Here is a 15,031-nt window from a genome sequence, read left to right as displayed (position 1 = left end):
CTGTTTTCCGTTTCTTGGAAGATGTGATGCGGGAGGGCGGCTTGCAGAAGGCTGGCTTGCTGCAGTCACTGTGGGCCCTGGTTGCGACCACAGTCCCAGAATTAAACCCCTCAGGCTGAAGCCTCGGGAACAGCCGCTCTCCCTGATGCTTTATCGTAACTCTTCTCTATAGTCGGAAGCGTTCATCTCACTCGGCTTATTCAGATCAAAGAAACTCCTTCACTGCAGCGTGAAGAATCTTGGAAAACCTACTTACAATGGGTACAAAAACTCAAGCTCTTCTTAAGACAGGCTCAACGTCACCTGTTGGAGGAGATGGTGATTCTCTTTGTAGTCTGACCCTGCTTTTACAGAAAAAGCTAAAGGAAAGAAAGCCACTTCTGCAGCTGGGGTTTTAGGGACAAGCCTCCACCCCCCTTGGCTGGCCGGGGGGCGCCCACACCCCGTGCTGACTCTCTGCTTTCTCATCCCTTATCTCAGTTACCTTTCTCCCCAGGCCTCCAGCCTCCGAGAGGCTCAGGGGCAGCTAGAATTTCAGTTGTTTCTTAACCCTGAAATTCATCCAATAAATGGCACGGTCTAACCTTCTGACATCGAGACACTGTAATGCACACAGAACTGAGTGAATTAACGTTGAGATCTGATGTCACGGAGGCGACTTGCAGGAGAGCCTCCTTCCCAGGCTGGGCGGTGTGCGGGGTGCAGCAAAGGTACAAAGCAGAGAGGGCACTGCCCCTCTCTGGGTCAGCTCCCAGGGGACCCCGGTCCCCCTCGTTCAGGTGAAGCTGGCCGTGGGGGGAGTCTCTTAACTTTCCAAACTGCTTTCTTGTAACTTGTGCTGTGATGACACCCATCCTTTCGGGTTTCAGGTTCCTTTGTCTTCCCTTCAGAGCTTCTGGCTCTCCTTCCAGCCGTTCTTTCTGGCTCCGCACTTGGCGTGAGCGGGAACTGCCTTGCCTCCCTGTGCTCCTGTCTCAGGCATCCCTTGGCCTTTTGATTTACTTCAGACACGCTTCTTGCCCATAGCAGGCAAAGGTGCGCTGTAACGCACGTAAAACTAGGCGGGGACCCAGCCTGGCCGCTTCCCACATGAAGAAATGATGAACTCGCTAAGACCTAAGAGGTATGTTTAATCAGGAATCGGCGTGGGGTCGTGGAGAATGTCGCAACCTGGATTCTCCGTAAACAAGGGCCACCGTCTCTCCCTCCGACCACTTTTCACCTCACTGCTGACCACAGGTACTCAGGAAATGGTAATTCATTTTGATATTAGCCCAAACAAAACATAATTCGGAAGGTAAGGCAGCTCCAGAAACATTACATATCTTCTACCCAAAACTTCCTACCCTTTTCCTTTTCCCGTCTCCCCTCCACAGTCACAATGACCCAAGACTCCCTCCTTCATGAAACTGAAGGATTGGGGAAAACCCCAAATGCAATAATCAGGACTTAAAGCCTCTCAGGATGCGAAGGCCTCCCTGAGCTCACCCAGCTCCCTTTACTGTATTGTATTGTATTCTTTTGTATTTATATTTACATACTTTTTTGGCTGTGCCGCGTGGCTTGTGGGATCTTAGTTCCCTGACCAGGGATTGAACCCAGGCCACGGCAGTGACAGCTCGGAGTCCTAACCACTGGACCACTAGGGAATTCCCCCGACTGCCTTTATATTGTTGACTCTAGTTTGTTTCTTGATTCCAGTGACAAAAAGAGCCTCCGTCCACTGTGTGTGTCCCCTCCCAGTGGGGACCTGCCACCTAGTGCCGGCTCCCCCGTGTGACCCCCCCTCCTCCGTAACAGAATGTCACCTGGATCTATTTCAGAGTTCCCTGAAGAGAAGAGGCAGCCGGGAAATGTACAAAGAAAAGAAAGCCTTCACTCAGGTAAGCAGCGTTCCACTCTCATGTTACGACGTCTCCTCATTTTGAATTTTCTCAAGTGTTAGTGTCACCTTCAATATCGTCAAAGAAACATGAGCTGCCCCAACATCTGGACTCATCCAAAGCCTCTGTGGGGTGAAAACTGTCTTCCCAAACCAACAGCTCTTTTGTTTCTCTCACCGATCAGCTGGTGGTTCCTTCAAGAAGGAGGAGAGCAAACCGGCTTCCTGAGCAGCATAATTGCGTGCCGTTCAGGCAGGGCTCTGCCATGCTCACAGCTGGTGGCAAGTGTTCTGGCCTCGAAGACATTCACACAGTAAAGCAGTAAAAGAGCACAGCTGCCGTTGTGTCGGGTCATCCATAAAGCATCGTTTTGAGTGTTGGTTTTTTTTTTTAATGCACAAACTGAAGGGTGTCTTAAATTGAAAACAAGGTGTTCTCTCTAAGGTGGTAAGAGTGGGGCCCTTTCTGTGCACATGGCACGTGGCCTTCAGCACTTCCTTAGCTTTTCTGAACACTCGCTTTGCTGGATTCCTTCTTTAAAAAAAAAAAAAACTGCTGCTAGTATTAGGTGTTGGCGAGAACAAGGCATCATTGGGGTGTCAACTTCCTGAGCTCTCAGAGCGAGGACTAATTAGAGAAATGCAGTAAGTCCAGGAAACTACGAGCTCCGAGGCCCGGGGCCGGCCTCCCTGTGAATCCCACACCTGATTCCCTTTGCTTTCTCCCCTCTCCAAAGTCCCCCATCCCCAGAGCAGCCTTCACGGAGGGCCTGGCTGCGTGAGCTGGAGGAATGCCAGAGGTTAACTGTTCTCCACGTCTCTGCTCCCCAAATCTCCCTTTGGAATCCGCTAAGAAGGGCGACATTAAAATCTGTCGTCCCCACTCCTGGGAGCTTCAACCCCCTTGGGCTTTGAGTCTGTTTCAACGTACTGGCTCCTGACCAGGGAAGAGCTTCTCTTTAAAAGGGTCGCCTCTACCCATCGCGGGATGGACAGCGTGCAGTGTACTCACCCGAGGGTCAGTCAGGCTGGGGACAGGAGAGGGGAGACCCGGGCTCGGGAGCAGGTTAAGTGCCCAGCCTGCGGGATCGTTGAGCAAGGAGTTTCTGTCTGGCAGAGCGGTGGAACGGAGCGCCTTGGGAACTGCAGGTCCGCAGCCAGAACTCAGAGGAAACTGGCGCCCCGGCGCAAGGTAGGCGCACGCGCAGTCAGCGCTGGGGGGCTGGCCAGACGGCAGACTTGCAAGCCAAAGAATATATACCCGTAGCGATATATTTCTGTCGCTTGTCAAGGCCATTCCGCTGGTGGTGGCGGCGGTGGCCCTGTGTGTGTCCTCCCCTCCATGCCCTGCTTGCCTTCTCTGCCTGCACCAGGTGTGTCACGTGGGAAGGTTACTGGACCTGCTTTCACGCTGCATTCCTGGAGCTATCGGACCATCTCCTGAAACCAGAGCCTGAGATCAGCCTAGACCCCTCCCCTGGAGTCTTGGCTGAGTTTTAGAAAGTCTTCAGTTACAAGATAAGATGGGTATCCAGCCCATGCTGCTTTAGCTGAGGCTGTGATTCCCCATCTTATTAGAAGGACTTGGCTTCCCGCCCCAGAATAGGCTGAGCCCAGCTCCCCACACACCCAGCCCCCAAAACACTGCTCCAGCCGCCTCCACTGAGTGAGGAAGTCTGATCCCTTTGTTAAAGCCACACACTCCCTTGGCTTCAGAGATGGCCTTTCCGTCAAAAACTGCGTTAGTCATGGTTTAGTCAGGCCTAGTAATGCATGGGTGTTGCATAGAAATGAAGCATGCTTTAATCCTCTATTAGAATTTCTCGTATGTGGGTAGTTTCTTTAAGGAACAGGAAGGCTTTTGGGATATTTGATCAATCCTCAGGTAATCTATGAATTGGACGCTCACTAAGGTATCATAGAATCTTTTTTTAAAAAATTCATTTTATTTTTGGCTGTGTTGGTCTTCGTTGCTGCAAGCGGGCTTTCTCTAGTTGTGGCAAGCAGGCTTCTCATTGCGATGGCTTCTCTTGTTGTGGAGCACGGGCTCTAGGTGCACGGGCTTCAGTAGTTGTGGCTTGCGGGCTCTAGAGCCCAGGCTCAGTAGTTGTGGCACACGGGCTTAGTTGCTTCACGGCATGTGGGATCTTCTTGGACCAGGGCTCGAACCCGTGTCCTCTTCATTGGCAGGTGGATTCTTAACGACTGTGCCACCAGGGAAGCCCTATCATAGAATCTTGTTTCTTTACCTGACCTGGGTTTAAGTTCAAGGAGACAGAGAAGGATGGTTGTAATTTATAATCAGACTGTGGGGAATGGCAGAGAGGGGGCGGGGGCGGATGGTGTGAGGTTTCTGGAAATCAAGGCAATTTGAGGGCTCTCTGGGTTCTTTTTTTACCTGTATAAGGCGGGTGCAGATGAGTATTTACAACCAAGTACAGAACCCTTGGGGAAGGCCCAGTCTCCATGTGCCTCTCGTGTGCCTTCCCCGATTTCTCAGTTCAACTTTTGGGGGAAACCCTCAGGAGAGATGGCCTGAGACCCTCTGATCTTGGTTTGAGACAAAAGCATCCTGAACTGTGCAGGTGACTCTGCCCCTTGGCCTCCACCGTCTCAAGGCCTCACCAGTTGTGAGTTTCCAGGGAAGTAGGGTCAGGACACTTGTCACGGCTGGGGCCCTGCCCATCCCTGGGTCCGCCCAGGCTTGAGTCCTGGGCTGGAGGTGGAGTTCCCTTGTGGCTGGCAACATTCTCCTCTCTGATCTCCACGTCTGTCCCCAGGCACGAAGCTGAATTTCTGTGCTTCCGGGGAGATAGGATCGTTTAGGTGATTTTGGACACAGTACAAACACTGGCTATCAAGTTAATGATGGGGCTAAGGGTCTTCCTATCCCAGACTTGTCACCTCCAAACTGATTCATTTACAAAGTATTGACAATCTATCTCCATTGATATGTATTTTAGTTTATTCAAACTCCATTCCTTCCTGTGACAACAAAGACCTCTCTGTGTATTTGGATACAATAGATTTCCTACAAATCTATGTTTACCAAAAATTGAAAAGATGCTTTTGATTGTTCTACTCTCAAAAGTTCTAAGAAACTGGGTTGTTTAACATGCCAATTTCTGGTACATAGTAGGTATTCAGTATTTACCGAAGGAATGAATGAATCAACAAATAAGTATGCTTTTCCCCTTAGGATTAAATAGAGTATGTCTTTTACAGCCCGTGTATTCGATGTAGGCCCTTTAAAATATATATATATCATTACCCCAGCAGTGATCACCCATCTTGCTCCATTGAGCAGGTCACAGACACCCTTGTTATGTCTGCCTAACCAAAAACAACCCAGATCCTTAATGTGAAAAGTTCTTAGATCACGAAGACCATGCTCTCCTCCCAGTGACATTTATACGTAACTCTCCTGATGTGCGAACAGGAAAAAAAAAAAAAAAAACAGAATTACTGGCTCCTTTTCCCCAAATTAATTGAGTTTCAGACAAAGCAGAAGGTTGGCTTCAGCGTGCTCGAGTGTGGAGATTGGCTACATACAAACTAGTCAGCTATATGCTGTTCCTTTTGACCTTCACAACGACCTTGATTGAGGGTTCTGCTTTGGACAAAAGGGGCTGGTTCCCCAGGGCTCTGCGCTCAGCCCGTGGTACCGTGGACAGAAGGAGCGGGACCGGTAGGCCCTCTGCCAAGAGGTGGCGTGAGAGATAGTCCCTCAGAGGGTGCGCGGGCAGCACCAGGGCTGCTTTCCGTGTGGTTCTGGCTCACAGCTGGCCTGTGATTTTTCTTTGAATCTTAACCTGTCACTCTGCTTTTCTTTCCTTCCATGGGTTTGTGGCTCGGGCAGGAGGGGTCTAGGGGTGGAAGGAGGAGGAAAGGTGTGGGCACCCGGGGAGGTGTTTCTATGTCTTTCTGCGCAATGGTAAGCGAGCGACAAGAACAGGGCGGAGAATGAGCCACGTTCTCTGAGGAGGAGGCTGCACCAGCCCTGCGGGCCTGTTTGCACACAAGTGATCTGGAAGAGTCATCCTCCCCCGGGGGGCTGACTTGCCGTGGAGATGACGACTCTCCCTCCCCTGGGTTGATGGGGTGTGACCACCACCCAGCGCATCACTGAGTTTGTGTGGCAGGGGGAGCCTTTGCCTAAGCCTTTGACCCCATGACAGCCTTTTGAAACTTGGTAGCCAATCCCAGAGGAATGATTCGTGAAATCGGTCACTGTTGCCAGCCACTGAATATGAAGAGTTCACGCAGCTTCAGGGCGTTGAGACCTGCGCTGCGCAGGCAGAGTCCACTTTCCAGTTGCTCCAGAAACTGCCTTCTTGACCGCAGCCGAGCAGTGTGGGCTTTTAGTAGCCGCGAGCCTGCTCCGGTGACCCTCCAGAATCCTCTGGGATCCCGATGACCACCACTTCTCAGGTTTTAAACCACTTAACACCTTGCCTTGGGTTTCTGAGTTTAATTTCGTGCTGTGTTACAGCCACTAAAGGCGCAGAACATAACCAAAGTCAAGTTCGCATGGGGAGAGGAGGGTGCGAGTCACCCGGGCTTAGGTTTGCAGTAACCATTTCATACTAACCGTCAGAGCTTGGTACTTACTGTGCAACTCGGCTTCCAAAGCACCCTCATGCCCGTCATCTCATGATTTGTCCTCATGCCATCCCTGTGATTCGTTGGGGGAGGGGAGGCAGGGGAGGAGGAGAGTTGGGTTGCCGTGTCTCAGGTTCCAGCAAAGCCGGGCTCTGATTTGGGGTCACCTGGCCTCCCCATCCTGTTAATACCTGTGAGGTGCTGGCCCACCCCTCTGATGAGGTAGGAGGTAAGTGGCAACAGGTGGAAGTGGCCACAGAGGCCTGTCTACCTGCCCCAGGCTGAGCAAGGGGTCTGGGGTCTTTCACTTGTCAGGGTGGACCCACAAAGTAACAGGGGGCGGAGCGGGGGGGGGTCGCCGCGTTGCTGACGGGGCTGGGTTTCATCTCATTCACTCATCTCCTGGGTGATGGTTTTCATGTGCACGTTTTTCCAAACTGTTTGGTTTCCTTTGTTCTGTGACAAAGCCACCACCAGCAGTCCCCGGTGCCCCCGTGAAGGCCCCGGGCTCACCCTGGCTCTGTCGTGGTCCCTCTAATGAGCGACTCCACGCACTGATGGGAAGATCGGTGTTTTGTGTGTGCGTGTGTCGGGGGCGAGGTGCGAGGGAAATCGTCACAAACAGGAACACTGGGTATTTTCAGATAACCGTCCTCTGGGCTGTTCTCTCCTGGCAGGATGACAGCGCCGACCTGAGGTGCCAGCTCCAGTTTGCCAAAGAGGAGGGCTCGCTGATGCTCAGGAAGATGGCCAGGCTGGGGCGGGAGAAGGACGGGCTGGAACAGGAGCTGCAGAGGTACAAGGCCCTCTACGGGGACGTGGACAGCCCGCTCCCCACGGGGGAGGCCGGCGGGCCGCCCAGCACTCGGGAGGCCGAGCTGAAGCTGCGGCTGAAGCTGGTGGAGGAGGAAGCCAGCATCTTGGGCCGGAAGATCGTGGAGCTGGAGGTGGAGAATCGGGGCCTCAAGGCGGAGATGGAGGACCTGCGGGGCCAGCACGAGCACGACGCCGCGGGCCGGGAGCCCCTGCCCGGCGTTCCGACCTCGCCCTTCGGAGACTCCCTGGAGTCCTCCGCAGAGCTGCGCCGGCACCTGCAGTTCGTGGAGGAGGAGGCGGAGCTGCTGCGGAGGTCCATCTCCGAGATCGAGGACCACAATCGACAGTTGACCCACGAGCTGAGCAAGTTCAAGTTCGAGCCGCGGCCGGAGCCCGCGTGGCCGGCGGGGGGCGCGAGCGGCGGAGCGCCCCTGCAGGAGGAGCTCCAAGCGGCGCGGCTGCAGATCAGGGAGCTGAGCGGGAAGGTGCTGACGCTGCAGCATGAGAACCAGGCGCTGCTGTTGGGCGCCCCACGCTGTGACCCGGTCGCGCCCCCGGGCCCGCGCGCCCCAAGTCCCCGCGACAGCGACGCTGACAGCGACGCCGGCAAGAAAGAGAGCGACGGGGAGGACGGCCGCGCGCTGCAGCCCCGGCGGGAGGGCCCCATCGGCGGCGAGAGCGACTCGGAGGAGACCTTCGAGAAGACGTCGGGCTTCGGCAGCGGGAAGCCGTCGGAGGCTGGTGAGTGCCCCGCAGAGCTGCTCCGCGCTCGGGAGGGCTCGGAGCGCCTGGCGAACATCAGGCACGAGGCCGAGCGGCTGGAGCGGACCGTGGAGCGCATCATCACCGACACCGACGGCTTCATGGACGTGCCGCTGCAGGGCGGTGGGGCCTTGTCGGGAGCCGGCGTCCAGGGCGCCAAGGAGGAGCCCCAGCTGCTGGGGACCCTCAATGCGAGGATGAAGGCCTTCAGGAAGGAGCTCCAGGCCTTCCTGGAGCAGGTGGAGCGGCTGGGGGAGGGCCTGTCCCCTCTGCCCCACCTCACCGAGTCTTCCAGCTTCCTGTCCTCTGTGACCTCCGTGTCCCGGGACTCCCCCGTCGGGAACCTGGGGAAGGAGCTGGGCCCGGGCCTGCAGGTAAGGGGGCTCCCGGCTCTGCCTCCCTGCTCCCTCCTCCTCCTCCTCGCTGGCCTTGCCGCACTGCAGCTCATCCTGCTCACGGCTGCTTGGTTATGATCGCAAACCTGCATTGTACTAAAGCCTCAAGTTCCAACCAAAACCTTTCTATTGGTTGGGTTTCTCCTTTTTTTCTTTACCCCCCCCCCCCCCCCGTTTGTTTTGTTTTGGTTTAGCTCTCTTTTGTCGCCTTGTTTCTTTCTCCCTTTTCCTCTTATTTTTAACTGCACCGCCGCTGCTCTTAGCTAAGAGCTCCTCCCTCTTGACACAAGGCTAATCCTGCTGGCAGCGCTAGGATCGTCGCAGTCTGTCCCTTCTTTTTTGTTTTGGCGTCCCGAACGACCAGCCATCCCAACGAAGAAGCAAAGAGGAGTTTAAGACGCAGTACAAACGCACTTCATGGTCAGGATAATTAGCGGACTTCCCGGGAGCGCATGCGTCCCTGCCTGGGTTCACTGCCCCAGGGACAGTCCAGCCCTGAAGGCCGTAGGCAGCCAGCCCACCTGCTCCCTCTGCGACACAGCCCGGCCGGGTGAGGAGCGCGGCAGAGAACCCCCGGAGCAGCGGGCGGCGAGTGGAGTAGCCCCAGGACTGCTCTCGCGTGCGCCGCCCTGGACTGTGGCTTTCGCCGCGCGACCCAGAGAGGAAGCAGCAGGAGCCTTGTTTCCGTATCCTTCGTGGGTAGTGCGCTTGCGGGCGAGTCTGACTCATGCGTCCCCATCGCATGCGCCTCATAACCAGCGTGCTGCCGCCTTCTTCCTCTTTCTCTGTTTGCTTTTCAGATCTCTCAGCCCGCCATTTTGCTCAGCTTCATCTTGGCTCTGTTCTCTTTTCTCTCTGAGGCCGCTGTGTTTACGTCGGTTTCTCTGGTCATGCTTTTCCTCATCCCGTAGTTCTCCAGCCATCTGTCTACCTTCCCCACCTCACCCTGCCCTCTTGTCCTTTGTGTTTTGTTTAAAATTTTAAAACAAAAACAAAAAACAAATCCCTCCCGTGCACCTAACAGTCCAAACTGAGAGATCAGCTGGAGTGGCAGCCCGGGCAGGAGCGAGGGGAGGAGCGGGGGCCCCTGCACCTCCGAGCCACACGGGAGCTGCACCGTCGAGCCGACGGGGACGCGGGGAGCTGCCGGCCCGGAGCCCAGAGCTGCTTCAACCTGGAGGTCAGCAGGGGTGGGTCCCAGCGGCCACGCCCCCTCCCCTCCTTCCCCTCCTTTGCCGTGTATGGTGTGAGGGTTCCTACCTGGGTCCGAGGCCCCTACGGAACGGGGGGGGGGGGGGGGGGGGGGGGACCCGGGGGGGCTTAAACGGAATAAAAACCCTGGGGGTCCCCCCGGGGGGGGGGGCCCCAAGGGGGGGGGGGGGGGGGGGGGGCGATGTGGAACCAGGGGAGACTTAACTGAATCAGAATCCATTGCATGCAGCTGAACTGAGGGGTCCATACAGGGTGAGGGCAGGGGCACTGGTTCTGCTGGGTCCTCTGGCAAAGCGTATGAGACTGATTGGTGAGTGCTCTGTGGCTTCTTGTCAGGCAGTAAGGAAAGCAGGACTGAAAACCAAGCATGTCCCTCCTGTGTCTTGTGGGCCCGCCCCACGTTTTCCATGCCGGTGCTCCAGTTGTAGGGCAGAATCAGGGATGCTCTCCTGACCCGGCGGCTCTTCAGCAGTCCGTTGTCATAGCAACCCATGTCCACAAAGCTCGGAGCCACCACAAATACTCCATTGTATGCAACAGTTGTCCTCTCGGTGAATGCTCTTCCCTGCAAGTAATTCAACCCAGTGCAGAAGGACAGGTGGCCCCGAGGAGTGAGTGTCTGGCTCTGGTACTGCCCATTGAGGCAGGTTACTGCAGGGTTAGAGCCGTATGTTCTGCATTAGAAAAGGTCGGGATGAAGGGTCTTCATTCATCAGTCCCAGCGGGGATGTTGCCATTCAGCTCTGAGGCATCATAGCAGTTCCCAAAAGGCAGGGGAGAGGACGAGGAGTGTTGCGGCTCCTGTGGCTGGTACCGATTTTCTTTTTTTTCCTGTATGATTTTATAACTATAAATATACAGTAAAAATGAGCAAAAACTAGCCAATCAGAGTACGTCAAATGATAGGACACGTCAGGCCACGACCGGCCCGTCTGCGCCCTGTCCTGCACACGGGGTACTGGCACCAAAACCCATGGCCAGAGGTGGGGTGTCGACGCCCGTTTTCTCTGCCCACCGTGGCCCTTCCTCGTTTTCCACGGGCTGCTCCCTGGTCCTGTCCCTGGAGCCCTCTTCCCTCTGATACACCGTTCAGGGCATGTCCCATGTCTGGTTCACTCTGGTGAGTGTCAGAGGGCTCCTCGCCCCCCAGGCCCTGCTGGATCCTGCTGGAGTGATGAGCGTGCTCCTCGCTTGCCCAGACTCGTGTGCTTTGCAGAGCTTCAGAAACTGGCAGTGGTTTTGGACAGAGGGAAATGCTTCGTTGAATCAAACAATGCTGTGGGAAAACTAAACCTTCGTAATAGGTCAATTAGCAGAGTTAGCTGTTGCCATGTGACTTAGGGTCACTGAACAGTGTAGCTCAGAAGGGAACTTCAGACGAATCCCCTCATTGTGCAGATGAGAAGAAAGAGTGTGATGCAGTGTCAGCAAATTCTCCCCACCCCCCAGCCGGCTGGTGGTAGAACTGGGTCCAGAACCGTTTCCTCGGGCCTGGTCAGTCCTCTCCCCACCCCGACCCCTCCTGTGAGGAGTGCTGCCTGTACAACAGGGACTGGTCCCCACTGGGCCTGGACACCTCCAAACCGAGCTCTGTCTCCGTGGGGGCGGTGTTTCCAAATGCAGATCCCCCGGGGGACTAATTGTGTGGCCAGCTATCTTGCCGTGGAATGTTTCTTCTTTTAAGCATCTGTCTGGTTTCCTTTAATTTTATACATTTTAATGAGGAAGTAAAAAAACTCAAAGTGAAAGGCAAGGTCCAGGAGCGTCGTTTTCTAGAAGGGGAAATAGAATTACTCAGGAGTTAAACATCCTTTGTTCTCATTTTTTATTCACCAAGGCATTTCACACAGAAGAGAAAACTCAATTATGGATGCAAACACATTGTATATTAAAATACTTTCTAAAAGATGAAACGTATTCTAGGACCCCTCTGATGGCTCCATAGTTTTCCCTTTTATGAGAAGAGCCGCGTGGAGATCGCTTGTAGGGTCTGGACTCAGTGGAGCTGCTGCATCCCTGGGGTGGACATCACCCCGACAGACTGCTCAGTTTGGTCTTCGAATATTACTTTGGATTAAAGAATTGTACAGTGGACAGTTCTAGGGAGCAGAACTCTTAAAACCTTTTAATGAAAATGTAACCGAATTCATTGCCAACAATTGCTTTCCTGTGAGGCTCTAATGGAAACTGCACAAAGCTTCCGTCAGGTAGCAGGGAAACCCAGCCAGAGAAGCTGCTCTGGGTTAAAGACACACGTCACGTGGCATGGGTGTCATTTCTGCTGTACAGCAAAGTGATTCAGTTATATATGTTCTTTTTCATATTCTTCTCCATTATGGTTTATCGCAGGATATTGAATATAGTTCCCCTTGCTATACAGTAGGACCTTGTTGATCCATTCTGTATGTAGTAGTTTGCATCTGCTAATCCCAAACTCTCAATCCATCCTTCCCCCTTGTTAGCAGTTTTCTTTACTACCTCTTCCGTTGCCCTTGAAATGACCCTGGTTTGTCTGCATAGCCAACTACTCCTGTACACGTGTGAATTTCCTTCAGCTCCTGGCCCTTAGCTCCTCGGAGTGGGTGGTGGAGGGACTGATAGGAGCCCCAGGATCAGTGGCTTAAAAGAAGAAACAACTTTCTGAACTTAAGCTGAAGTTCAGAAAATTTCTCCGTTCCAATTTCTCAAGTTCCATTTGTGAAGTGCTTTCTATGTTTCTTGCCTTATGGATTTTCAAGTTTGGGGAAAGGGGAAAGAAGTTAAGTGCTTATTTGACAAGATTTGGGTGTTTGACTAAACGCCCAGACTTAACTACTACTAGTACTAGCAGTACCAGTAGCAGCGGCAACAACAACAAGGTGAAAAAGAAAAACACTACCTTCTTCCAGGGTACTGTGTTAGCAGATAACAGATCTGTGAAGTGAGAGGTCTGCCCCTCTGACTGCACACGATAAGCTCGGGGGAGGGGAAGGTGTATCTACCCAGCCTCAGAACTGTCACAGCCAGAGAGAGCCGGAGTCACAACCTGCTAACACCCACTAACCTACTAATGCAACCACACAGAAGTTAGCTGCTCAGAGGAGAACAGAGCAACCAGACTTCCGAAGGACCACTACTGCTGTTGCCCGTTCGTCTCGGTAGATATCAGCGAGATTCTCATGTGGCACTGGATTCTTCCCTGACTTTGCTCCCCGTGGCTCCCGGCAAATCTGCTGAGAGATTCCCATTTGTTAAGGAGAGCAGGGTACGGGATATGTGGTTTGGAATGTGTGGGGTGCCTTAAAAATAGTTCTGAATGAGGAGTAGCCGAGCACGGGCACTGGTCAGATTACACACATAAATGACACCGAGCCTGTGCCCAGAGGATTGAGTTTCTGGGTCAGAAATCTCAGAGATCTTCTCCTGAGCCCCTCCTCTTGTCCTTTAATCAACGAGCTATCCCTTTGGCCTCAGCTGTGACATACCAGCCTCGATAAAATGACGTGGGGTTTATGCCAAGTATGTGTGTGCAGGTGTTGACCCGATAAACCACTTTGGGAAGAAGGGGTAGCGAAACCGGCCAGAACGAAATGGAAGTCACGGGAGATGAGGTCACAGGGATGCAGGCGGAACGGAGTCCTAGTTAGAAAGTAGTGTTGCCAGTGTGTAATAAGTGGCTACAATGAAAAGCTTTTTTGTTTGTTTTTGGTATATCGAGATAGTGAAGTTGTCTCCTTAAGTGTGGAAAGTAACTTATAAGCCACTATCTCTGAAGATGGCCAGGAAATTAGCAGTGTAAATGGGCGTGGGACACGCCACGTAGGGGCAGGTGTGGGCTGCGGGCTTCCCAGCAATAACACAGGGAGGTGGCTGTGGTGTCGAGACGAACACGAGCCCACAGCCTGGGGGCCACTGAGGAGGGTGTCCATTCACGTAAACGGTCTGCACGGGACGAGGTCAGTGCGTTCGATGTCTTAATCAGAATCTCAGGTGAGTGGGCGGAGGATGGTTTCAGAATCTAACCTTCGGGAACTTGGCGATGAAGGGGGAAGTACGTGTTTTCTGGAGGAGATCTCTGCGTTGCGTGAAAATGCTGTGAATGTGGCGGTTGTGTGGCCCTGGATGGAAATTTCTGCCACAGCCTGTTTGTATTTTGGCTTTTGTAACAATGGAGTAATGGCACCCTGACAAGGAGCAATTAGTTGTCCATAGAGTTTAATGTTCCATTAGCAAAAATAGACGAGAAAAGAGTAAAATGTGTCGTAGATGAGGAGGATCTAGAAGTTTCTGTCGTTGATCAGCCTCCACAGACGACATGGGAGCCGCTGTAGGTGAATCAAATGTCCCAGATGAACATCCTCATAGGACTTCAAGGGTCCTTTTCTGTGACCCTTCAAAGGTGAGGTTCAAACAGAGGAACACATTTTTAATCGAACGACACTGAAGAAGCCTGTATATTTGTTCAAAATAAAAAGTTTATATAATTATTAAGATGACAACCAAACGAAATAGTGTAATATGTAGAAACTAAATTAATAGGTCTGCTTTTCTTAAAAGATCAGCTTGATTTCAGTGCTCGTTTTAACATCTAATAATTCAGAGCTTTGGGCTGGTACCAAATGTGTTAAAATACGGAGGCTATTCATATTTTAAATGTACAGAGTAGCATGTAACTCAAAAGTAAATCTGGGACTTCCCTGGTGGCGCAGTGGTTAAGAATTCGCCTGCCAGTGCAGGGGACATGGGTTCGAGCCCTGGTCTGGGAAGACCCCACATGTTGCGGAGCAACTAAGCCCGTGCACCACAACTACTGAGCCTGCGCTCCAGAGCCCGTGAGCCACAACTACTGAGCCCGCATGTCACAACCACTGAAGCCTACACGCCTAGAGCCCGTGCTCCGCAACAAGAGAAGCCACCGCAATGAGAAGCCCGCACACCGCAACGAAGAGTAGCCCCCGCTCACCGCAACAAGAGAAAGCCCGCGCGCAGCAACGAAGACCCAACGCAGCCAAAAGTAAATAAATAAATAAATAAATTTATTTATTTTAAAAAAAAGAAAAAGTAAAGCTGGAGGAATTCCCTGGTGGTCCAGTGGTTACGACTTGGCGCTTTCATTGCTGAGGGCCGAAGTTCAATCCTTGGTTGGAGAACTAAGATCCTGCAAGCCGTGCGGCCTGGCCAAAAGGAAGAAAAAAGTAAAGCCGGCCGAAGAGCAACCAGGTGACCTGGAAGCACTCCTGTGCCAAACTCCTAGAGGGGCAGGAGGGAAGCCCCAGGAGGGCAGGGGTCGGGGGCCGCTTACTTACTGCTGTGTCCCCAGCATAGAGCCGAAAGCTATAGGCACTCAGTAGATAGAAAGTGCTGCATAAAACATCTACTGTCC

The 15,031-nt window shown here is 53.1% G+C and overlaps 1 protein-coding gene across 7 annotated transcripts in view; it reads left to right on the top strand.

Moving 5' to 3' along the window:
* MTCL1 (microtubule crosslinking factor 1) overlaps window positions 1-15,031 on the top strand; it is a 122,779-nt gene that overhangs the window by 68,553 nt on the left and 39,195 nt on the right. For 3 of the 7 annotated variants that reach the window (XM_027088441.1, XM_027088443.1, XM_027088445.1), the window contains 4 exons: window positions 1,824-1,883; window positions 3,000-3,074; window positions 7,162-8,436; window positions 9,482-9,637. In XM_027088441.1, coding sequence (XP_026944242.1) covers window positions 1,824-1,883; window positions 3,000-3,074; window positions 7,162-8,436; window positions 9,482-9,637 — 1,566 coding nt within the window. The remainder of the gene's footprint in view (window positions 1-1,823; window positions 1,884-2,999; window positions 3,075-7,161; window positions 8,437-9,481; window positions 9,638-15,031) is intronic. The other 4 variants (XM_027088446.1, XM_027088448.1, XM_027088444.1 and 1 more) reach the window with 2 other exon arrangements.

This window comes from Aethalodelphis obliquidens, unplaced genomic scaffold (assembly GCF_003676395.1).
Source record: "Aethalodelphis obliquidens isolate GAN/ISIS:26980383/991018 unplaced genomic scaffold, ASM367639v1 scaffold63, whole genome shotgun sequence".
Classification (NCBI taxonomy): domain Eukaryota; kingdom Metazoa; phylum Chordata; class Mammalia; order Artiodactyla; family Delphinidae; genus Aethalodelphis; species Aethalodelphis obliquidens.
Note: the sequence above shows the minus strand (reverse complement) of the source record. Positions and strands in the feature narration are given on the sequence as shown.